We start from the raw sequence: 18,528 nt of genomic DNA on the forward strand, positions 1-18,528 counted from the left end.
TATTTGAGTTGATTGCTGAATGAACCAGCTAGTGTAATTGGCATATCAAAGCTGCAAGGTAAGCAAAGCTCACCTCAGCTTTGTACTTCAGATCAAAATTGCTTTAATTAGTGAGGTAAATAGGCACAATTAAGAGTAACTTTTAAAAGGTTTTAGTTTAGTTTCTATTTTAAGTCTAGTTTGATGGCAGCTTTTTAGTTTTTACAATTTAAAGGAAGATCGGAGAAGTTAAGTTATCTGCCTGAGGAAACAGCCTAAAGATTAAATGGTTGGTAAAAACCTGTGATACCTGATTTTTAGTTCAAGAATTTTCCTTTGCACCATATTTAGTTTAAATTGCAAGCACACACAAACATAAAAGCAGTCACGTACATCACACACATTAAAAAACCATAAGGTAATCAGATGACACTGTCTTCCACCTCCCACCGAGGAAAACACACCCACACTGTTTAACCACACAAGCACACACACACACACACACACACACACGCACACTCCTATGCGTGTACACATGAATTATTTTGATTTGGGGAAGGTATTTATCTAAATGCTGACTTTTCTCATGGTTAAATAGTGTTCCCCTTCAATAATAACACAGGGGAACAGTTTTAAAGATAATTCCTGTTGAGTTCGATTTTTCAGCTGTTTTAGACTTACATAGGCATGCTGATTTCAAAACTGCAGTTAGTTTTCTTCTCTCACGTCAAGTTTCTTTTCCCCGAAAAGCTTATCTTAATGTGATCACTCTAGGCTGGATCGAGCCTGGATCAAAGGAAGCACTAGTGCTCTCCTATTGGCTGAGAGCAAACCTCCCTTGAGTGGGGAGGGGTGGGGGATAACCTTGGAGACCAGTGACAGGTTCATACTTGTCTAGGCTATTCAGTTACACATGAGACAGTGTGGTGAGAGGTTGTGTGCCGCTCTATAGAGTGAATCGTATTCCAAAGTGTAGTCTGAGTTCTTGTCCGTATACAAGGAGTTAGCAGAATTTATTTTTTTATTTACATACATACTTATTTCCTTTCCTTCAGATCATGTCTGCCTCTGCTATTTCTCATCGTAAGTGCCCAAACAACCCTGATTCGTTTTGTTCTATCTGTGGCAGTTTCACCATTCCCAGTCAAAGGACAAACATCAGCACATTTGTCAGGCAGGCCTATTTTGCATATTTTAAAGTAAAACTTGGTGATCAAGATAAGTCTTGGGCCCCTCACAAGGTGTGCAAGCAGTGTGTCAGGAGTTTATGGATGTGGACGAAGGGAACACGTGATAAATTGCCATTTGGTATGCCTATGGTTTGGCGAGAGCCCAGAGATCATTCAAGTGACTGTTCCTTTTGTATAGTGAAAATGTCAGGATATAACAAGAAAAATAAATGTAAAATAGAGTATCCTAGTCTACCATCAGTCATACGCCCAGTGCCTCATTCAGCTGAAATCCCAGTGCCAGTTTTCAATGAACTAGCGTCTTTCGAAAAACAAGAGTATGGTGAAGAACTAGGTGGCTGCAATGATGAAGATTTTGAAACTGAAGATGACTCAGTTCGTAAGGGATTTGATCAGCATGAGTTGAATGATTTGGCACGAGTTTTGGGACTCTCCAAAAAGGCTTCAGAATTCCTGGCATCAAGACTGCACGAGAAAAACTTGCTTGAAAAAGGAACGAAGGCATCCTACTTTCAATCAAGAGAAAGTGCATTTCTGCAGTACTTTTGAAGTGACAGTGGCTTTGTGTATTGCCATAACATGCATGGTTTAATGGAGGAATTGGGAATTGCAATCTATTATGCAACTGATTGGAGACTGTTCATCAATAGCTCAAAGCGGAGCTTGAAGTGTGCCCTCCTCCACATTGGAAATTTATTTGGTGCAGTCCCAATTGGTCATTCAGTTTGTTTTCATGAAGAATATGAAGACATAAAGAGAGTCATTGATCTGTTGCAGTATCACAAGCACAATTGGATAATCTGTGTTAACCTTAAAATGGTCTGCTTCCTTCTTGGTCAGCAATGCAGATACACCAAGTATCCCTGTTTTCTGTGTATGTGGGACAGCAGAGCTCATGAGAAGCACTGGGTGGAGTTGAATTGGCCTCCAAGATCTGACTTCAAACCTGGTGATCCAAACATTTTACATGAGCCACTTATTGACAGAAAGAACATTCCATTCCCACCTCTGCATGTAAAACTGGGTCTCATGAAGCAATTTGTTCAAGCTTTGCCAACTGAAGAAGAGTGTTTCAAATATCTCAGTTTGGCATTTCCTAGCCTGTCTTTTGAAGAGATAAAATACCTTAATATGTATGTTTGGTAGCAGAACTCTACTACTTGTCCACAATTTGATTTACAGTAATAATATATAGCCTTTATATGAATAAAATAACTCTAAATAGTCTATTTAGGTAAGTTTTTTTTTTTTTAATTTTCCTTTGTATGTACATTTTGTATGATTTTTGGGACAAAGGGAGAGTATCCTGTATCCCTTGATGTGATAGAGAAAAACTGGGGTCATTTTTGCATTTAGATGCTAAAAGTTAGTCAAAAACAAGTGTCATATCTAGCTCAACAAAAATTGTGTTCCCTAGTGTATTCTGTGACTATACAAGTATAATAATTACCATGTACTCCGTGCATTCCAGAGTCCTAAAAATACTTCAATTTTAGCACTAACAGGGTTTATAGTGAATATCCCTTGATGTTTTAAGCTCTCTCTGGTTCAAACTTAATTTGTATTCTATTTATTCAATTTTTAAAGGCAAGTGACAGGTAGAAACATACAGGTAGGGAGGGATCAGTTTCCCCAGAAGGGAGGTTGAAAGCAAAAGGGTAGGAAAAACTTGATCACAGAAACTTTCACAGAACTTTTGCATCATTACTGAGTCTTGAAAAATGAGTATGAGCCCTGACTGGTGTGTCTCAGTGGGTTGAGTGTTATCCCGCAAATTGAAAGGTCGCCAGCTTGTTTCCTAGTCAGGGCACATGCCTAGGTTGCGGGCCAGATTGCTGATCGGGACGCATGCTAGCAACAACTGATAGATGTATCTCTCACACATCTAAGTTTCTCTCCCTCTCTTTTCCCCCTCCCTTCCCCTCCCCTCTCTCTAAAAATAATTAAAATCCTTTTAAAAAAAAAAAAAAGATGAGTATGAGCTCATCAGGTGGTCTGGGATCACGAGAGTACCCATACACCAATATGGAATTAAAAAGTCTTCTTAATTTCTAGAATTCTGAAGAGCAAATATGATTATTAAAAAATACAACAGATACAGTTTTGAAATCTTACCTCACTGCCAAAAAGACTTCTTCCGTATTTGTAATACCAATGAAAAAGAATTTTGTTTTGTTTCCATTAATATAAAACATGTTTTAGCTAATTAAAATGTACAATAAAGTCAGTTTGTTAAGTCATCTGGTCTGGACCTAGAGCTTTAGGATCCTGTAAGAGTTAACATACTTCACAAGTACGAACACTTTATTTTCAGGCTTCTAAAGATGAAGCTCATAAGTCCTTATGAAATTCTACGTGCAGTGATGTTTAAAAATGTAAAATGGACATTCATAACCCAGCTCACTAATCAAATTAGTTAAGTCTGAGAGCTTGGAGGATTTCTACTTTCAACGTTTACACATTTGGGAATGATGACTTCCAAATGGTATATTGAAAGTGACTGAATTAAAGTTTATGTAAATGTGTCATATTAGTTTAATACTTTATATAGCAGTAACTGTACAGGAAAATTAACAGAACACAGTAAGTACCCGTGAAGTGGCTCTTCTGACATAATTAGCACAGTTATCATATAGCACAAGTTCCATACAACGATATACTATTGAGAATTTAAAATGGACTTCTTAAACTGCAGTATTTCTCTGTATTTTGGGGGGTGGGAGGGGAAGTGCTTTCCAGTGTCTTTCTTTTGAATTTACTTAAAATGTTTACACATACATGTGCATAGATAGATATATCTCCCAATTTTGACCACAAGGTCTAAATTTGCATCCACTTTATGGGACATTCAGCTGGATAAAGTAGAGTCCATTCGTGCAATATGACCCTAAGGGAAAACTTTGACCTTCTGAATATTTGGTATATATAAACCATACTTTATGATATTTTGAAAATTCCAGAAAATCAAAGGTTTCTTTGAAAAATGACCTTGGTTTGGTAATAAAACCTTTGCAAATAAAAATACTCCAAGACACGATTGCTCTACTCTATGGGACTTTGCACATTTTGGTTTTTGGAGTTCTGTGATGAGTGTCTTTGTAAAGGAGAGAACATTTATCATTTTGTTGCTAATCATAAGTAATGACAAAGATGAAGTTCCAGGGCATACTTGAAAAATATTGGACAGAACATTCATCAATAATTACAGAAGAAAAAACCATTTTGTGAAGGGAGAATAAAAAGTCATTTTCTTAGTAGAAAAGAGGATTTTAAGTTGGATCAAGTTCGATTGGATTTAAGGAATAGAATTCTATCTTTAACATGTAGAAGTGCATTAAGTACAGAGTGAAGTGTTTCAAGTGTCACATGTGTAAGGAGTATATTAATGTGCTGATTCTGAGGGTGTAGAGGCCCTTATGAGCATCGTAGAATATATCAGTTCATTAACAATGTTTTTTTGAGTGTTTTAAAATTGAAAAAAAGTAGAAATAAGTGATTTTTATGAAGAAAGAAAAATGCATGCATAAAATCTAAGGTTTCATACAATATTGAAAATAATTTTCCACTGTTTTTCTCTATGTTTTTTGACAAGGTAACAGTTCCATCTGTATGATATTTTCAGTCGGTGATTAAATACCCAACCTCCAGTACCATACAATACAAGATGATAGAAAATATCCCTGGCAAAATGCTGGGGAGTGTAGACAGCACTCACTTTATGAACATGTATGGATTTAAATCATGAGAATTTGTCAGTTTGTCCTGTATCTCAGCAAAGATACGTGGAAAATATTCAATAGCCATGAAACCGTGAAAACTAGGGGGCAGACCACAAAGAATGATGAGACAATAGCTGCCAAACTGATAATGAATAAAATCCATGTGCAACTGTTACTTGAAAGCCAGGGTTTGAGCGTGAACCAAGGAGATGATGTTTATTTTGTTAACAGCAGTGGATATGCCACTGAGGCTAGGCATTGAATGTGGGCCATTCATTGGCAGTGAGTAAGAGCACATGGGAGTCCTTCTGAAACTCTGCCTCTGCTTCCCCTTCACCCTTCTGTCCTTGCTGCTGGCATAAAGATATGGGGACAGCCACTGGCAGAGTATTGGAGGGGATATGATGCTAGCAGCTGACTGTTAGCTCCCAGAACTCTAAAGAATGGTGTTGAATGTTAGATGTCCAAGTGTCAGCAAAACTTGTAGTCAGGAAATCACAGATACAGTTGAAGCAACAGGAAGGACACGTAAAAATAAGATTAGGTGAGGAATAGCTCAGAGCTTAAATCCTGTGTGAATTGGATTTGGGCTGCACTTATTTTTTTTAAATCTGTAAATCAAAAAGAGGTGTCTAATCCTCCTCCAAAGGTTTTTTTTTTTTAAATGTAAAATGTAAGTTTAAGCAACCTTGTGTAATCTCTTTCCAAAATCATAAAATCAGACAAACAAAATAATTGAATGAGGAAAAACCCCTTTGTGGAATTTCCCATCCTGTTGCCTGAATTGATCTTAATTATTAGAACTACCTGCCAACTGTTGCCCAGGCCTTCTTACATTCTTCACAGACTGAACAGCAGGCGGAGGGTTACCATGGTTTTGTCTCCACAAAGCCCTTCATTGTGTGGAGATAAGCAATTTCCTTGGCAGAGCCTCTAGCCTAGAAGCTGATTTGATTGTAATTCATGGAAGAGGTGTTTTTTGATTAGGCAAAATCAAAGTCACAGTGTGAGCTGATCGCAGATCTATGCCTAAAATATTTTATTTTGTCAAATGGATGCTTCACCAAACCAAATTCCTTGATAACGTGGACAGAGGCATGTTCTTTTATGTTATTTATGGAGTTAATACTATGCCTGTCACATAATAAGCACTTAGTATATACATTGTGTGGCAGAAATGAAGAGAGAATTGTTTTAAAAGGAAACTTACAGTTTCACATTTTTCAGAATGATGTCAAAAAGTATCGTATGACTTTTTGAATGAAAATTATTTACTTTCAAACTGGATAAATAATGTTTGCTTTTTTTTTCCCCAATGGGTTGGAGATGGTAGTTAAAGGATAATTATAACACGTGTGCAAAGAAGATCAACGTAAATTCCGGGTCTGGTAGAAAACACTCCCCAATATAGGCCTTAGCAGTTCTCTCCCAGGTGGGATGCCAGCCTAGCATTTAGGTCAAGTTTTAGTTTCATGGACCTATGGGTAGAAGTGAACAATCTTCCCTAGAGACAAACTGACAATCTGAATGAAAAGCATGTGAAACCAGACAGCCCAAGTATAAGGGGAGGGAATTGTTCGTGACTGATGGGTATTCATATCTCACCTTTATGAGTAAGAGAATATGTGGTGTGTAATTGGGTCAGACTTATTTTTTTAAAAAAGAACAAATTTGACCAAAGTAGATTATACTAAGAATCCACATTTTCAAAGTAGAAATCTTCTGATGGATAGGTGGATAAGAGTTGGTGAAGGAACTAGAAGTGCTTGAATAAAGCACACGGTAGAGTATAGGGTTAAGAGGTTTGTCAAAGCCAGATCACATGGGACTGTCTTGAAATTCTGGTCTTTATCCAAACAAAAATGGAAAGTGTTTGAGTGGTTTTAAGAACAAGGGTAACGTAATCAGATAGTGTATAGAATACATGGTAGGGTTCCAGAAAGCTCTCCCAGAGCCATTTGAGAGGCTCTTACAGTAGTTTTGATTCCATTTAATGCCAAGATAAATGGGGATGCCAGCTGTAGGGAGCATGAGAAGCAGACAGATTCAGAAGAAATACAGTATTTGATTAATTAGGCTTTGCAATAGATTAAATATGGGAAGGAAAGAAGAGAGGGGTATAAAAGGTAATATACAGGGGTACCATTGACACATCTGAGGAACTCCGAAACAGTTGACAGCATGGAAGTGGAGATGTCCAATAGACAGATGGTTATGTAGCTGTGGAGCTCAGAAGAAATGCTTAAATTAGCAATATGAATATCAGTCATTGACATACAGATTGTCATTGAGGGTCACAATCATGAGCATGGATAAGGTTGCTAGAGAGAGATAATAATACAATAGTTAGAAGATGATTGATAATAAACTTGGCCTTGATGAACTCCAGTGTGTGTATGAGAGTGTACAGGAGGATGGACCTGCAAAGAAAAAATTACCAGGAGCTATAGAAATAGAAAAAGAATATAGAGTAGAGTAGCATCATGGAGGCAAAAAAAAAAAAAAAAAAAGGAATTTCAAAAAAGGCAAGTATGGTCAACAGTGTTAAGCATTAGTAGGTAGCCAGAAAGTAAAACTCTCTATTGGATTCATTCCTTTATGGAGCAGTGTTTTTGTGGAGAAAATATTGAGTGGATTAAGGAGTACATAGGAGGTGGGGACCTGACAGTAAACTTAACAAATCTTATGTTTTGTTTAGTTCCCTTTTATTTATTCATTTATTTCATTTTTTAGATTCCACATATAAGCAAAAATATAGGGTATTTGTCTCTGTCTGACTCTTTTCACTTAGCATGGTATCCTCTAGGTCCATCCATGTTGTTGCAAATGGCAAGATTTCATTATTTTTATGGCTGGGCAATATTCTGTTGTATATATGTCCTACTTCTAGCCTGATAATTGCACTCTTCTCTGTAAAGTCGAAAGCAATGTCATGTGGGGAAAGCTGGAGAAAGAAGACGGGTCACAGCTCTGAGAGTTTTGGAAAGAGTTTAAACTACTTTCTGTGGACAGTCAGAACTCAAGTTGAGAAAATTCAAGGTGAAAGGACTCTGGGTTCATTGGAGGCTGTGGATTATTGCCTTAGTTTGGGTTCCCCCCACAGTGGATTTGCAGACAAAGATTTAGGTGCCAGTTTATTTGGGAAATGCTTCTGCTAGGAATTAAAATGGGGAAGTGGGGTTAGAAACAGCAAGGCAGCCAAGACAGGTTAATACCTGGGCAGGGAGTCACTCCTGAGGTATAAGCATCTCAGAACTCCTGTTCCGCCCCATGCACTGCCAAGTGAATGCTTGTAGGTGCAGAGACACAGCAATTTTTATATTATACCCAAAGAAGAGCAAAAAACCCTTTCACAAGACATTTTGATGGAAAAATGCACTGGATTTTGTAGGTGTTCAAATGGCCATAGTCGAAGACGTGATTTTAATCAGTTACATTAATGAGAGAGGTGGACTCGATGGGCATATGTCGTCTTACTCACCTTGCCTCGCAGATGTTGTGTTTTTAACAAACTGAAGGCAAGACCCTCCATCACCTGAAGATCACTATCCCTTTCTTGCGATACTCATTTTATTGTGGTGGTCTGGAACCAAACCCACAATATGTCTGAGGGACGCTTGTAGTTTAAAATCAACATTATGAATACTAAAACAGGAAACCCAAGAACTAAACATATGGGAAAGCAAGACATATGAAAGACAGCAGTTGGCATGTATAATAAAATAAAATCCATAAATATTTACAGTCTATATGTGAATAGAAGTATTGACATTTAATGACATCAAGTTTGGGGTCAAAAAATCTCTGAAATTAGTTCTCTGTACCTTTAACTTCTAATGGGGTAGCCTTTACTCAATAAATATTTATTACTTTGAGTCAGTCCTTCTTTGAGGGGAAGGATATAATAGTGAAAAAAATGAATTAATTTTCTTCCCCATGATTCTAATAGTCTGAGATCAGTTAATTTCTCTGTGCCTCCATTTCCTTATATGAACAGAGAGGCGACAATACCTTACTTACCACAGCCTTCTGTAATAGCACACACACAAAAGAGAGAATCATTTATTGGAAGTGTTTCATCTTCTGTGAAGTGCTATGTCAGTTTAATTTTAAACTAATAACCTGCAACTAGCATGAAAAATTTTAACAGGTCTCTGCGGTTTAAAGCCCTGAAATATGAGTAGAGGAACTCAGTTCATAAGTTTGTGATAGTGGAGAACTGGCTTAATGGTAATTTATGTGAAAAATTCCTTGAAGTCTTAACTCCATTTAACTTCCGTGTGAGCTGGAAGTCTAATACGGGAATCAGAGCATTGATTTAACTCACAGGGTGCACCGGTGAAAGTGTTGTAAACCAAGAAGAGAAGTATGTCTTTTTCCTTGATTCTGCTAAATGTGACTGATAGGATCCCATTAGCAGCCACATTTTAAGGAAAGGAAGGTACTGAGTTACTATGGATTATCCACGGGGTTAACTAGGAGTAGAATAGGCCCAGTATCAAGACATCTTCTAATTAAAGTGCTGACTTCAACTCTTTGAGGATTGTATTGGAAATGAAGATACAGCATGGTAATTAAAGTACGTTATTGGTGTCTAAATCTTGTGTGTGTGTTTTCTGTTCTGCTTCACAGATTTCCTATGAAAATTGTATGCCCTTTATTTTTCTGGAGACTGTCATTTGTTTGCCTGTTTTGTTTTGTTTAATAAATGATTGGGTTAGATGATCTTTAAATTCTCTTTTCATAGATTCTTTACAGAAGCTGATAAACTCTAGAGGTTCTTTCTTGAGAAAAACATTCAGAACTGTGCCGGGAATTTCCAGTTATTCGTCGGCATTTTCCACCCCCGCAACCCTTCCATGACTCCCCTAAACCGCAGCTTTCACTAGTCCTGAGTCATTGGACGAGAGCGGCTATTTATTCCCATTAGCTCCATGGGTCTCTGCAATTAAAGAACATTTGAGTCTATCTCTTGCAGCTTAACAACCCATCCCCAAGTTGAGTGACTTAACACAGCAGTTGTTTATCATTTCTCACAATTCCGCAATGTGGGCAGGGCTCTTTGGGCAGTTTTCTGGCTCTCAGCGGTGTTAGCTGGAGCACTCAGCTAGTTATATTTAGCTGGTATTTGAGCACTCATCTGGTTATATTTAGAGGTCAAAGAAGGCTTTGTTCACATGCCTGGTCTCTCCACCTGGCTAGACTGTACTTTCTTAGAGCATCGTTGGGGTTCTTACGTAACAGTTGCATTCACCCCGTGCATGCTCTCAGAGGGCAAGGTCTAAGTTGCAAACACTTATGAAGCACTTGTCAGTATCTCATTTGCCATAGTAAATCTCATGGCCAATCCAGAGTGAGTGCGGTTGGAGAGTGTACAAGAGCATGAATAGCAGAGGTGTGGTTCCCTGGGGGCCACCGAAAGGATGTTTGGTTTGCTGTAAATGCTTTCCCAAAACAGGGAGGGTTACCTTGGAAGGTAGCCAATTTTCTACCAGTGCAAACCTTTCAGTGGAGACTGAATAATGGTTTATAGGAGACTGGGTAGAGGTGATGGCTACATTTAGATGAACAAAATGACCACTATGATCCTAAGACTCTACATCCAAGCTGACTCCACATTTTGAGCCTACATGACTCGGGAAATAGTGCTATTAATAGTAACAGGGACATCACGCAGGAATCTCAGATGAGTTGGGGAATGATATATGTGGACAGATTACCTTTTTTCTCCCATATAAAAGAGATAGATAAGAGCTAATGATGCTTATTTTTCCTGTCTTAGGTTGGATGTTGATATAACTGAGCTTCACAGTTGGATCACTCGTTCAGAAGCTGTGTTGCAGAGTCCTGAATTTGCCATCTACCGGAAGGAAGGCAACTTTCTAGACCTTAAGGAAAAAGTCAATGTATGTTATGCATTAATTTTCATGTATTTTTTTTGAAGTTCTGTTTCTTGTGAACTATGCTTCATACACTCAGATTCTATTACAGTTGAAAGGTAACAGCAATATGATACCATACTTTTAAATATATCTTTAAAATGTATTTTAGTTATCAAGTGGAATATAAGTTTAGCCTAGGAGAATCTTCCCTGGTTCTGCTGTGAATGATCAGGAATGCTTTTCATAAACCTTCTTTAACTGTTATATTGTTTAGCTGTAAATCAGCAATTTTAGAACGTGAACTTACATTGATTTCTCTTCATATATTATTTAATCACCTGAAGGCTGGGACTTAGCAAGCCTGCACAATGGAATAGAATAGACTCTTAGAAATTCTGTACTTACGACTTTGTTGTTTAAGATTTCACTGTTATCAAAAAGTTATTCTTTTTACTCATAAATATTTTTATAAATTATAACAGCTATGCATACTTTAGATATTTATGTATTACATTGTATACGTTAAAAGAAGCTCAGGATTTTTCAATATGTATTCACTATTCAGTTTGCAAGTTTTTTTTCCCTACTGAGGCATTGTAGTTTTGTCCTTCACAATAGGGATTTTTAAAAATTAATTTCATAAGAACTGCTTTGTCTTCAGGGACATTATCAGGGCTATGACTTTTTCAACTTGGACAATTATAAAACATCCATTTTTGGTATGTAATTGGCAGTATAGGCATGCCTAATTTTATTGCACTTCATTTCATTGTGCTTCACAGATGTTATGTTATTTTACAAATTGAAGAAGGTAAGACCCTCGTGTACCAGCAAAAAGGTCATGACTTGCTTTAATTGTGGCTTGCTTTCTTGCAATGGTATGCAACCAGACCTGCAATATCTCTGAGGTATACCTGTAGTTTGTAAGAGAATTTCCAACAGGCAGAGTATATACTCTGGAATGGGCAGGCTAAAGAAGCCAGTATTATGAATGTCAAATAATTTGAGCTACAGGAAGGTCACATCTGTGTGGATTAACTCTGCCTTATCTTTTGAGCATTCTATCTCATGAATTACAAAATCTGTCCTATTTTGACAGATATAACACTACCTCACAAGCAAGTTAATACTTGCTGTGGGGTTAGAACTTTTGGAGAATAAACAAAAGATCTTATGAGAAAAATAATCTATTTTGTAGGCTTCTTGAGGACAAGAGATAATTCAGTCAGCATTTCTCAGAGTTCACTATTTATAAATTAGAAATTTCTTTTGAATGTATTATTAGCTTTATACAATAGTTATCAGCATAATTATAATAGACTATTATAAATAGTTTCAAGAAATGGCACTATGATTATATTGTTAATATTTTCATTTGAAAATTAAACTTAATAATACTATATAGTATGTAGTAGAAATGTAGCAAAATGTCTTATTTCAGTCTATACTTATGTGAAGTTTTTTTTTTTTTTTGGTTATGATTTTTGAGGGAAAAATCTGTGGCTAGAAAGTTACTTAGAGAAAGAATCCCCCTGAACACCTTTCGAGGTTCATGTAACATACCTGACAACTGAAAGTGTGACTCTCCTGGGACAGACACTTTGTTAGCTAATTTTAAAAACTATCTGTATAATCTACTTATGTTTGTCATCCTTTTTCCATATCTTAAAATAGTTTTGATCAAGCAGGAAAATGGAATCCCAGTATTTAAGGAATACAGATTTAAAACATTTCCTGTTATCATATGGTTACCTAGAAGCAATCTGCACTTAATCAATAGTATTAGCAACGACAGATTGAAAGTGCTACAAAAAGGTGCACAATATTGTACGAGTGGTTTTCTAATGCCTCACGAGTCACCTTTATCAACTTCTACTCTCATTTTCTGAAATAACAACATCATTCTTAATTGCCTATAAAATAGGACATAAAATGATTTACCTAGACATTTCCTTCAGGCTAAATATAATGTACATGCATTAAAAATCCTTGAGAGGAATACATAATGATGATGGATATGCAGTTTTGGTGTACATTAATTTTTTTACTCTTCACTTGTCAGTTTATGTAGGTTATTCTGAACACGTGGGAGGCCTGCCTTATGGATTCGAGTGCTATTAATTCATTTTTGGGCATCCATTAAAAATGACTAAATATTACCTTCTTTTTTGTTTACTTTATTCCTTCACTTTCTAGTGCTTTCAACCAGTTTTAATGCCCTAGGACATTATCAGTTCAATTTTATATACTTTTAAACCTAACATTAATGGTTCCTTCTCTATTAACCATGTGTTTTATACATATAATTAACATAACGCACTGACTCAAAAGTTGTGTTCTAGGGGACATTTCTACTCAAAGCATGGCCCTGGACACCCAATATTGGCATCATCTGTGGGATAGTTAGGAATGTAGTATTCCAGATCTAATGAATCAGAATTTACATTTCAACAAGATCCCCAGGTGATTTGTATGCACACAAAGTTTGGAGACTCAGACAAGACAGTCTGGGACTTGGTCACTCTTACTTAGATGCTCCTTCATTTATTCTGTTAATATCACCACAGTCATAATTTCTAGCTGAATAACAGGTCCAGCTACTCAGCTTCATGAAATGAGCACATGGTAATGCTAGTAATTGAATCAACAAAACCACGTGCCTGAGTATAAGGTAATAGGCTAAGGTGTCTGAGAGTATGGGACCTGTACCGTTGGAAACCGTCCTAGCAGCTATTAAGATCAAGAGGCCTTGGGCTCTTTCTGGGACCTCTGGTTATTTATACCCGTACCAAATCACCTTTTAACCAGGTCCTGTTGGAAATCTGCAAGCCTTTCTCTTAATCAGCTTCCTCTTATCTCTATTATTTATGTTTACAACCCAGAATATAGGTCCCTCTATCCATCTGTTCTTTCTCGTGTCGTCTTCTCTGCTCTTCCTTACCCTCTTTCCTCTGGCTCACTGTGCACCTTCTCTTACTCTCATACTCTGCATGCCAGAACCCTTGTGCCAAGGCAGGCTCTCTGTCCCGTCATTCACTCTATTTGTAAATGGAAACCTTTATACTCAAGAACACTCCTAGGCCTAATGACTCTTTTACACACTTGCTCTTTTAGAATTGCTAGTTGCCTTCCTTCCCAGGGTCAATTCTAAAGGCACTGCTCTATGTAAAGATACATCTTCGCTGTGTTTCATGCCAAGTGGCCATTCGTCATTCACACCATTTTATTATATTACTTCCTCATTGAAGACTTTGGCACCACATTCACAGTCTTGCTCATCCAAGTTGTTGCCTTCATCCTGAATAATCTCAGCCCATGTGGGCTGGCCTGCTAGCTCCAAAAACTTCCATTTCCCCAGTCTCCTCAATTCAGCAGCCCACTTGCATAACCGTCCTGTAGATGTTTCATTGGCAGACATTACTCCATTTCTGAAACAGTGCACTTTAACAGACGCATCAGTACTTGTCCACACGTTCCATGCAACCCTAGTGCGTCTGCGCATCAGTTTCTATCAACAACTGCACTAGTCCCTTGCTATATCACAGTTCAGTTATTGCAGCCTCACTGTATCACGGGATTTAAAAAAACATTATATTTAATTATTTATCGCGGATTTTTCACCATATCGTGGGATTTCGTCATACTGCATACAGATGTTGTTAAAGTTACATAGGTTTAAGAGTATAGACTATGTTTAGGAACATAAGTAGTGTTTATAAAAGTGTGGAAAAGGTTAATAAGGGACTGGAAACAGTTTATAAGTGTGTGGGAAGGGTTTATAAAGCCTTAAAATATATGTAAATACTAAAGTAAATGTAAGATTCCTACTTCGTGGATTTTCACCTATCGCAAGGGGGTCTAGAATGTAATACCGCAAGTGAGGGAATACTGTATTCCCAGTTTTTATGGTTCTCCTAAACTTGCCCCCACCATTTACAGTATGATTGTTCTTATGGGGTCTTTCCCTCTGCCTTGGTGGAAGAGACTGCTTTCACTAGGTATGGCTGATCTGTGTGTGTGTGCGCGTGTGTGTGCGCACACGTGTGCACGTGCATTTTTAACATCTTCAGTTTCTATATCCTAAGAAACCTGTTTCCATTTATCCACACATCCATATCTTCAATTCAGTTTCTGGGTTTTTATCATCAGCCTTTAAAACAGGCTTTTTTTCCATCTTAGAGAAAACCCTCCTCTCCTCTAAACATACACATGAATATTTTTGTGCCTTATTTTACTCAACTGATCTGCAGGGCTAGACCCTATTAAGCTCTTTATCTTTCATGGAATTCTTTCCTCCCTTGGTTGGTGGGATACCAGTACCTACTGGTTACCTTTCTTTCTTCTTCTTCTTTTTTTAACATTGGTCATTTGTTCCATCTCATTTTTCCTTTAATATTGATATACTTTTATTCTCTACAGTTCTTCCAGGTTTTTCTGCTCTGGATTATTCTCATCCCTCCCCATTCAAACAAAATCTAGCTTCTCACATATGTCCCTTAAAGCCCAGACTAATATATCTAATTGCCTAATCGATACCTTTAATTGGATGTTTGTCTGAAACCTTAAGTATCATCATCTCCCCAATCCTTATTTAATCTTTCTTTGTTTTCCCTCTTCCAACAGCCTAACCCAGAAACCTAAAAGCTAACTGGGTCATCTAGATTTTTCTTTACCATTCATAAGCCTACCCTTTGACAAGTTCAATTAATATTGCTCCCTTACCAGCTCTTCAAACTGTCTAATTCTCTGTGTTCCCATTACCACAACCCTGATTCAGGTTTATATGGTGCCTCATCCCTGTTTAAGATGATAACCCCTAGTTGGCCTTCACTGCCACTAATGTTTTATTCCTTTAGAAGTTTTCAGATCACTTCAGCCAAAGTGAACTTACTGAAACATAAGTAGTACTCTGTTATGGCTCTGTTTATATGCATTTGAGAAAGAAAAGAAGGCACTGATAGCCAGGAGCTGGATTGACACTTCAGTTAGACATTGGAGTTGCTAGATGCTGTATTACAGCTTGTGGCTGATCTGTGCCGTTTTGCTGTTGAATATGAACAGTAGCTCAGAATGCCAGCATCAGACAAAGCCACGTGAGGATACTGAGAGAGCAAGACAAAAACATGACTACTTTGTAAGTATGTCTCAATATAGACAAAAATAATAACATTGTCCAAATCACCCCAAAGGACCAAATGTCCCCATCTTTATAGCAGATTATTCTCCTTTACTAACAATTGCTTTATTCTCATGCCATCTACATAGGTTTTTTAAAGATACCCAATTACTGGATTACTTCTACTTCCCTACAACATCCAATTAAAGGCAAAGCCCTGCTTCCTTGACCACCGCATCACCTTATACGAGCCCAATAGCTATACACTCATTTTAACATCCTCTTAGAGACATAACTCCCATACAATCCTGTTTCATGGCATCTCTTGTTGAAACAAGTAAACCAGTCTCACTTTATTTATCTGCAGGCCTCTTCCTGGTGGCCTTTGGTTGGAAGGTATTGACAAAGTTGTCTCATTTTGCTTTTATAAGGATGATCATGATCTAAGCCCAGCCTAATCATACTGATTTTGGATTGTTATTAATTAGATTCTTGGTTTCTAGAAATTAGGGACTTGAACTTAATTTCTTTTCTTAAAAAGTCTTTATGTATTTTTTTCCATTACCATTCAGCCCCCTTATACCCCTCTCCCCCCAGCAATCACCACACTGTTGTCCATGTCCATGGGTCCTTTTTCCTTTTTTCTTGATCCCTCCACCGCCTCAGTTCCCTCCTATAGCTGTCAACCTGCTCTCTATCAATGACCCTGTCTCTGTTTTGCTTGTTAGTTCAGTTTGTTCATTACATTCCACATATGAGTGAAATCATATGATATCTGTCTTTCCCTGACTGGCTTATTTCACTTAGCATAGGTTCTCCAGGTTCATTCATGCTGTCACAAAGGCTAAAATTTTCTCCCCCCCCCCCTTTTTTTTTTTTACGGCCAAGTAGTATTCCATTCTGTAAATGTTCCAGAGCTGTTTTATTCACCCATCTACTGATGGGCATCTGAGTTCTTCTATATCTTGGTGATTGTAAATAAAGCAGCAGTGAACATAGGGGTGCTTATGTTCTTTTGAGTTAGTGTTTTGGATTGCTCGTAGCAATACTTTATCTGATATATCACCTCAGGCAAGGGAAACAAAAGAAAAAATAAACAAATGAGGCTACATCAAACTAAAATGTTTTTGCACAGCAAAGGAAATCATCAACAAAAGGAAAAGACAACCCACAGAATGGGAGAACATATTTGCCACTACATCTGATAAGGGGTTAATATCCAAAATTTTTAAAGAACTTATAAAACTCAACACCAATAAGAAAAATAACAGTCCAAATTTTTAAAAAATGGACAAAGCACGTGAATAGATACTTCTCCAAAGAGGGCACACAGATGGCCAATAAATATAGGAAATGATAGTTAATGTCACTAATCATCAGAGAAATGAAAAATTAAAACCACAATGAGATACCACCTCACACGAGTCAGAATGGCTATCATCAACAAATCAACCAACAACAAGTGCTGGCGAGGATGTGGAGAAACGGGAACCCTACTGCACTGTTGGTGGGAATGCAGACTGGTGCAGCCTCTATGGAAAACAGTATGGAATTTCCTCAAAAAACTAAAAATGAAACAGCCTTTTGACCCAGTGATCCCACTTCTGGGAATATATCCAAAGAAACCCAAAACACTAATTTGAAATACATATGCACCCCTATGGTTTTTTTTTTCTTTCTTTTTTTTTTGTTTGGCTGTTAGGTTTTAGTATCCCAGTACAATTGATGTTTGACTCTATGAGTCACTGATTATTTTTCAGTTCTGCAGGCTCATTTGAAGTCTAGGTTTGCTACCAATATGAAGGATTTAACAACTTCTAAATAAACATTTGAGTGAATAAATTACTTTTTCTGTCAAAGGGCAAAACTTTATTATAGAATGTTAAGTGAATAGACAATTAATTGCTTCTAAATTCAGAGTAAGACTCCAGGGAATCTGGAACTTGCTTTCATGTTAATTAGGGAAGATGTCATGAAAGGAAGAGGCTTTTAAGAGATGCAGACAAAACAGAAGAGAGGTCATAGAGTGTTTTTAATCAACTTATTAAAGAATTAGTAAACTTCTCTATATACATTGCTTAAAAGTTATTTTAATTTTTTCTTTTCTCTTCATATTATTAAACAACTCAGTTGCCTTTTATTTTGCACTTGAATTTATACAGTAAAGAATTCATAATTTCCTGGTGATCTCTAAGATTTTTCATGAGCCCATCATGTATTTTAAACTGAACAATATATTCCTTATGGAGTGGTTCATTGATGCCTTTTTAGCTGCTATATTTTTTACCTGAAATTATGTGTACTGCATACCTCGGAATCTGAGTAGTAGCTCCTAAACATATAATCATATGTTGAATATATATCGAGTAAAGTATTGAATATTTTTCATGCTAAGGAAAATAATTTCAAAATATATGCTCTATTATAAACTGTAGATACTTTTTAGAGTAAAAAATATTGTGTAGGTGCATGCAGACCTCATGTAGACCCACACTACATATGTAATAAAACAGAGATACATAGGGAAGCATATACAGAAAAGCTGGGTGAGTTATGAAAAGAGTAGAGAAAGATCGTAATGTCTAGGTCAAAGAAGTTTTCATGATCAAGCTGATTTCAAAGAGGTAGTTTTAGTTATTGGT

The 18,528-nt window shown here is 37.1% G+C and overlaps 1 protein-coding gene across 1 annotated transcript in view; it reads left to right on the top strand.

The window, feature by feature from the left end:
- The window catches only part of DMD (dystrophin), a 1,939,482-nt gene that overhangs the window by 638,184 nt on the left and 1,282,770 nt on the right, over positions 1 to 18,528 (top strand). The window contains exon 18 of the mRNA XM_090265340.1: positions 10,671 to 10,794. Within this exon, the coding sequence (XP_090121466.1) occupies positions 10,671 to 10,794 (124 nt within the window). The remainder of the gene's footprint in view (positions 1 to 10,670; positions 10,795 to 18,528) is intronic.

Source organism: Furipterus horrens, unplaced genomic scaffold, assembly GCF_987537825.1.
Source record: "Furipterus horrens unplaced genomic scaffold, mFurHor1.1.pri manual_scaffold_17, whole genome shotgun sequence".
Taxonomy (NCBI): Eukaryota; Metazoa; Chordata; class Mammalia; order Chiroptera; family Furipteridae; genus Furipterus; species Furipterus horrens.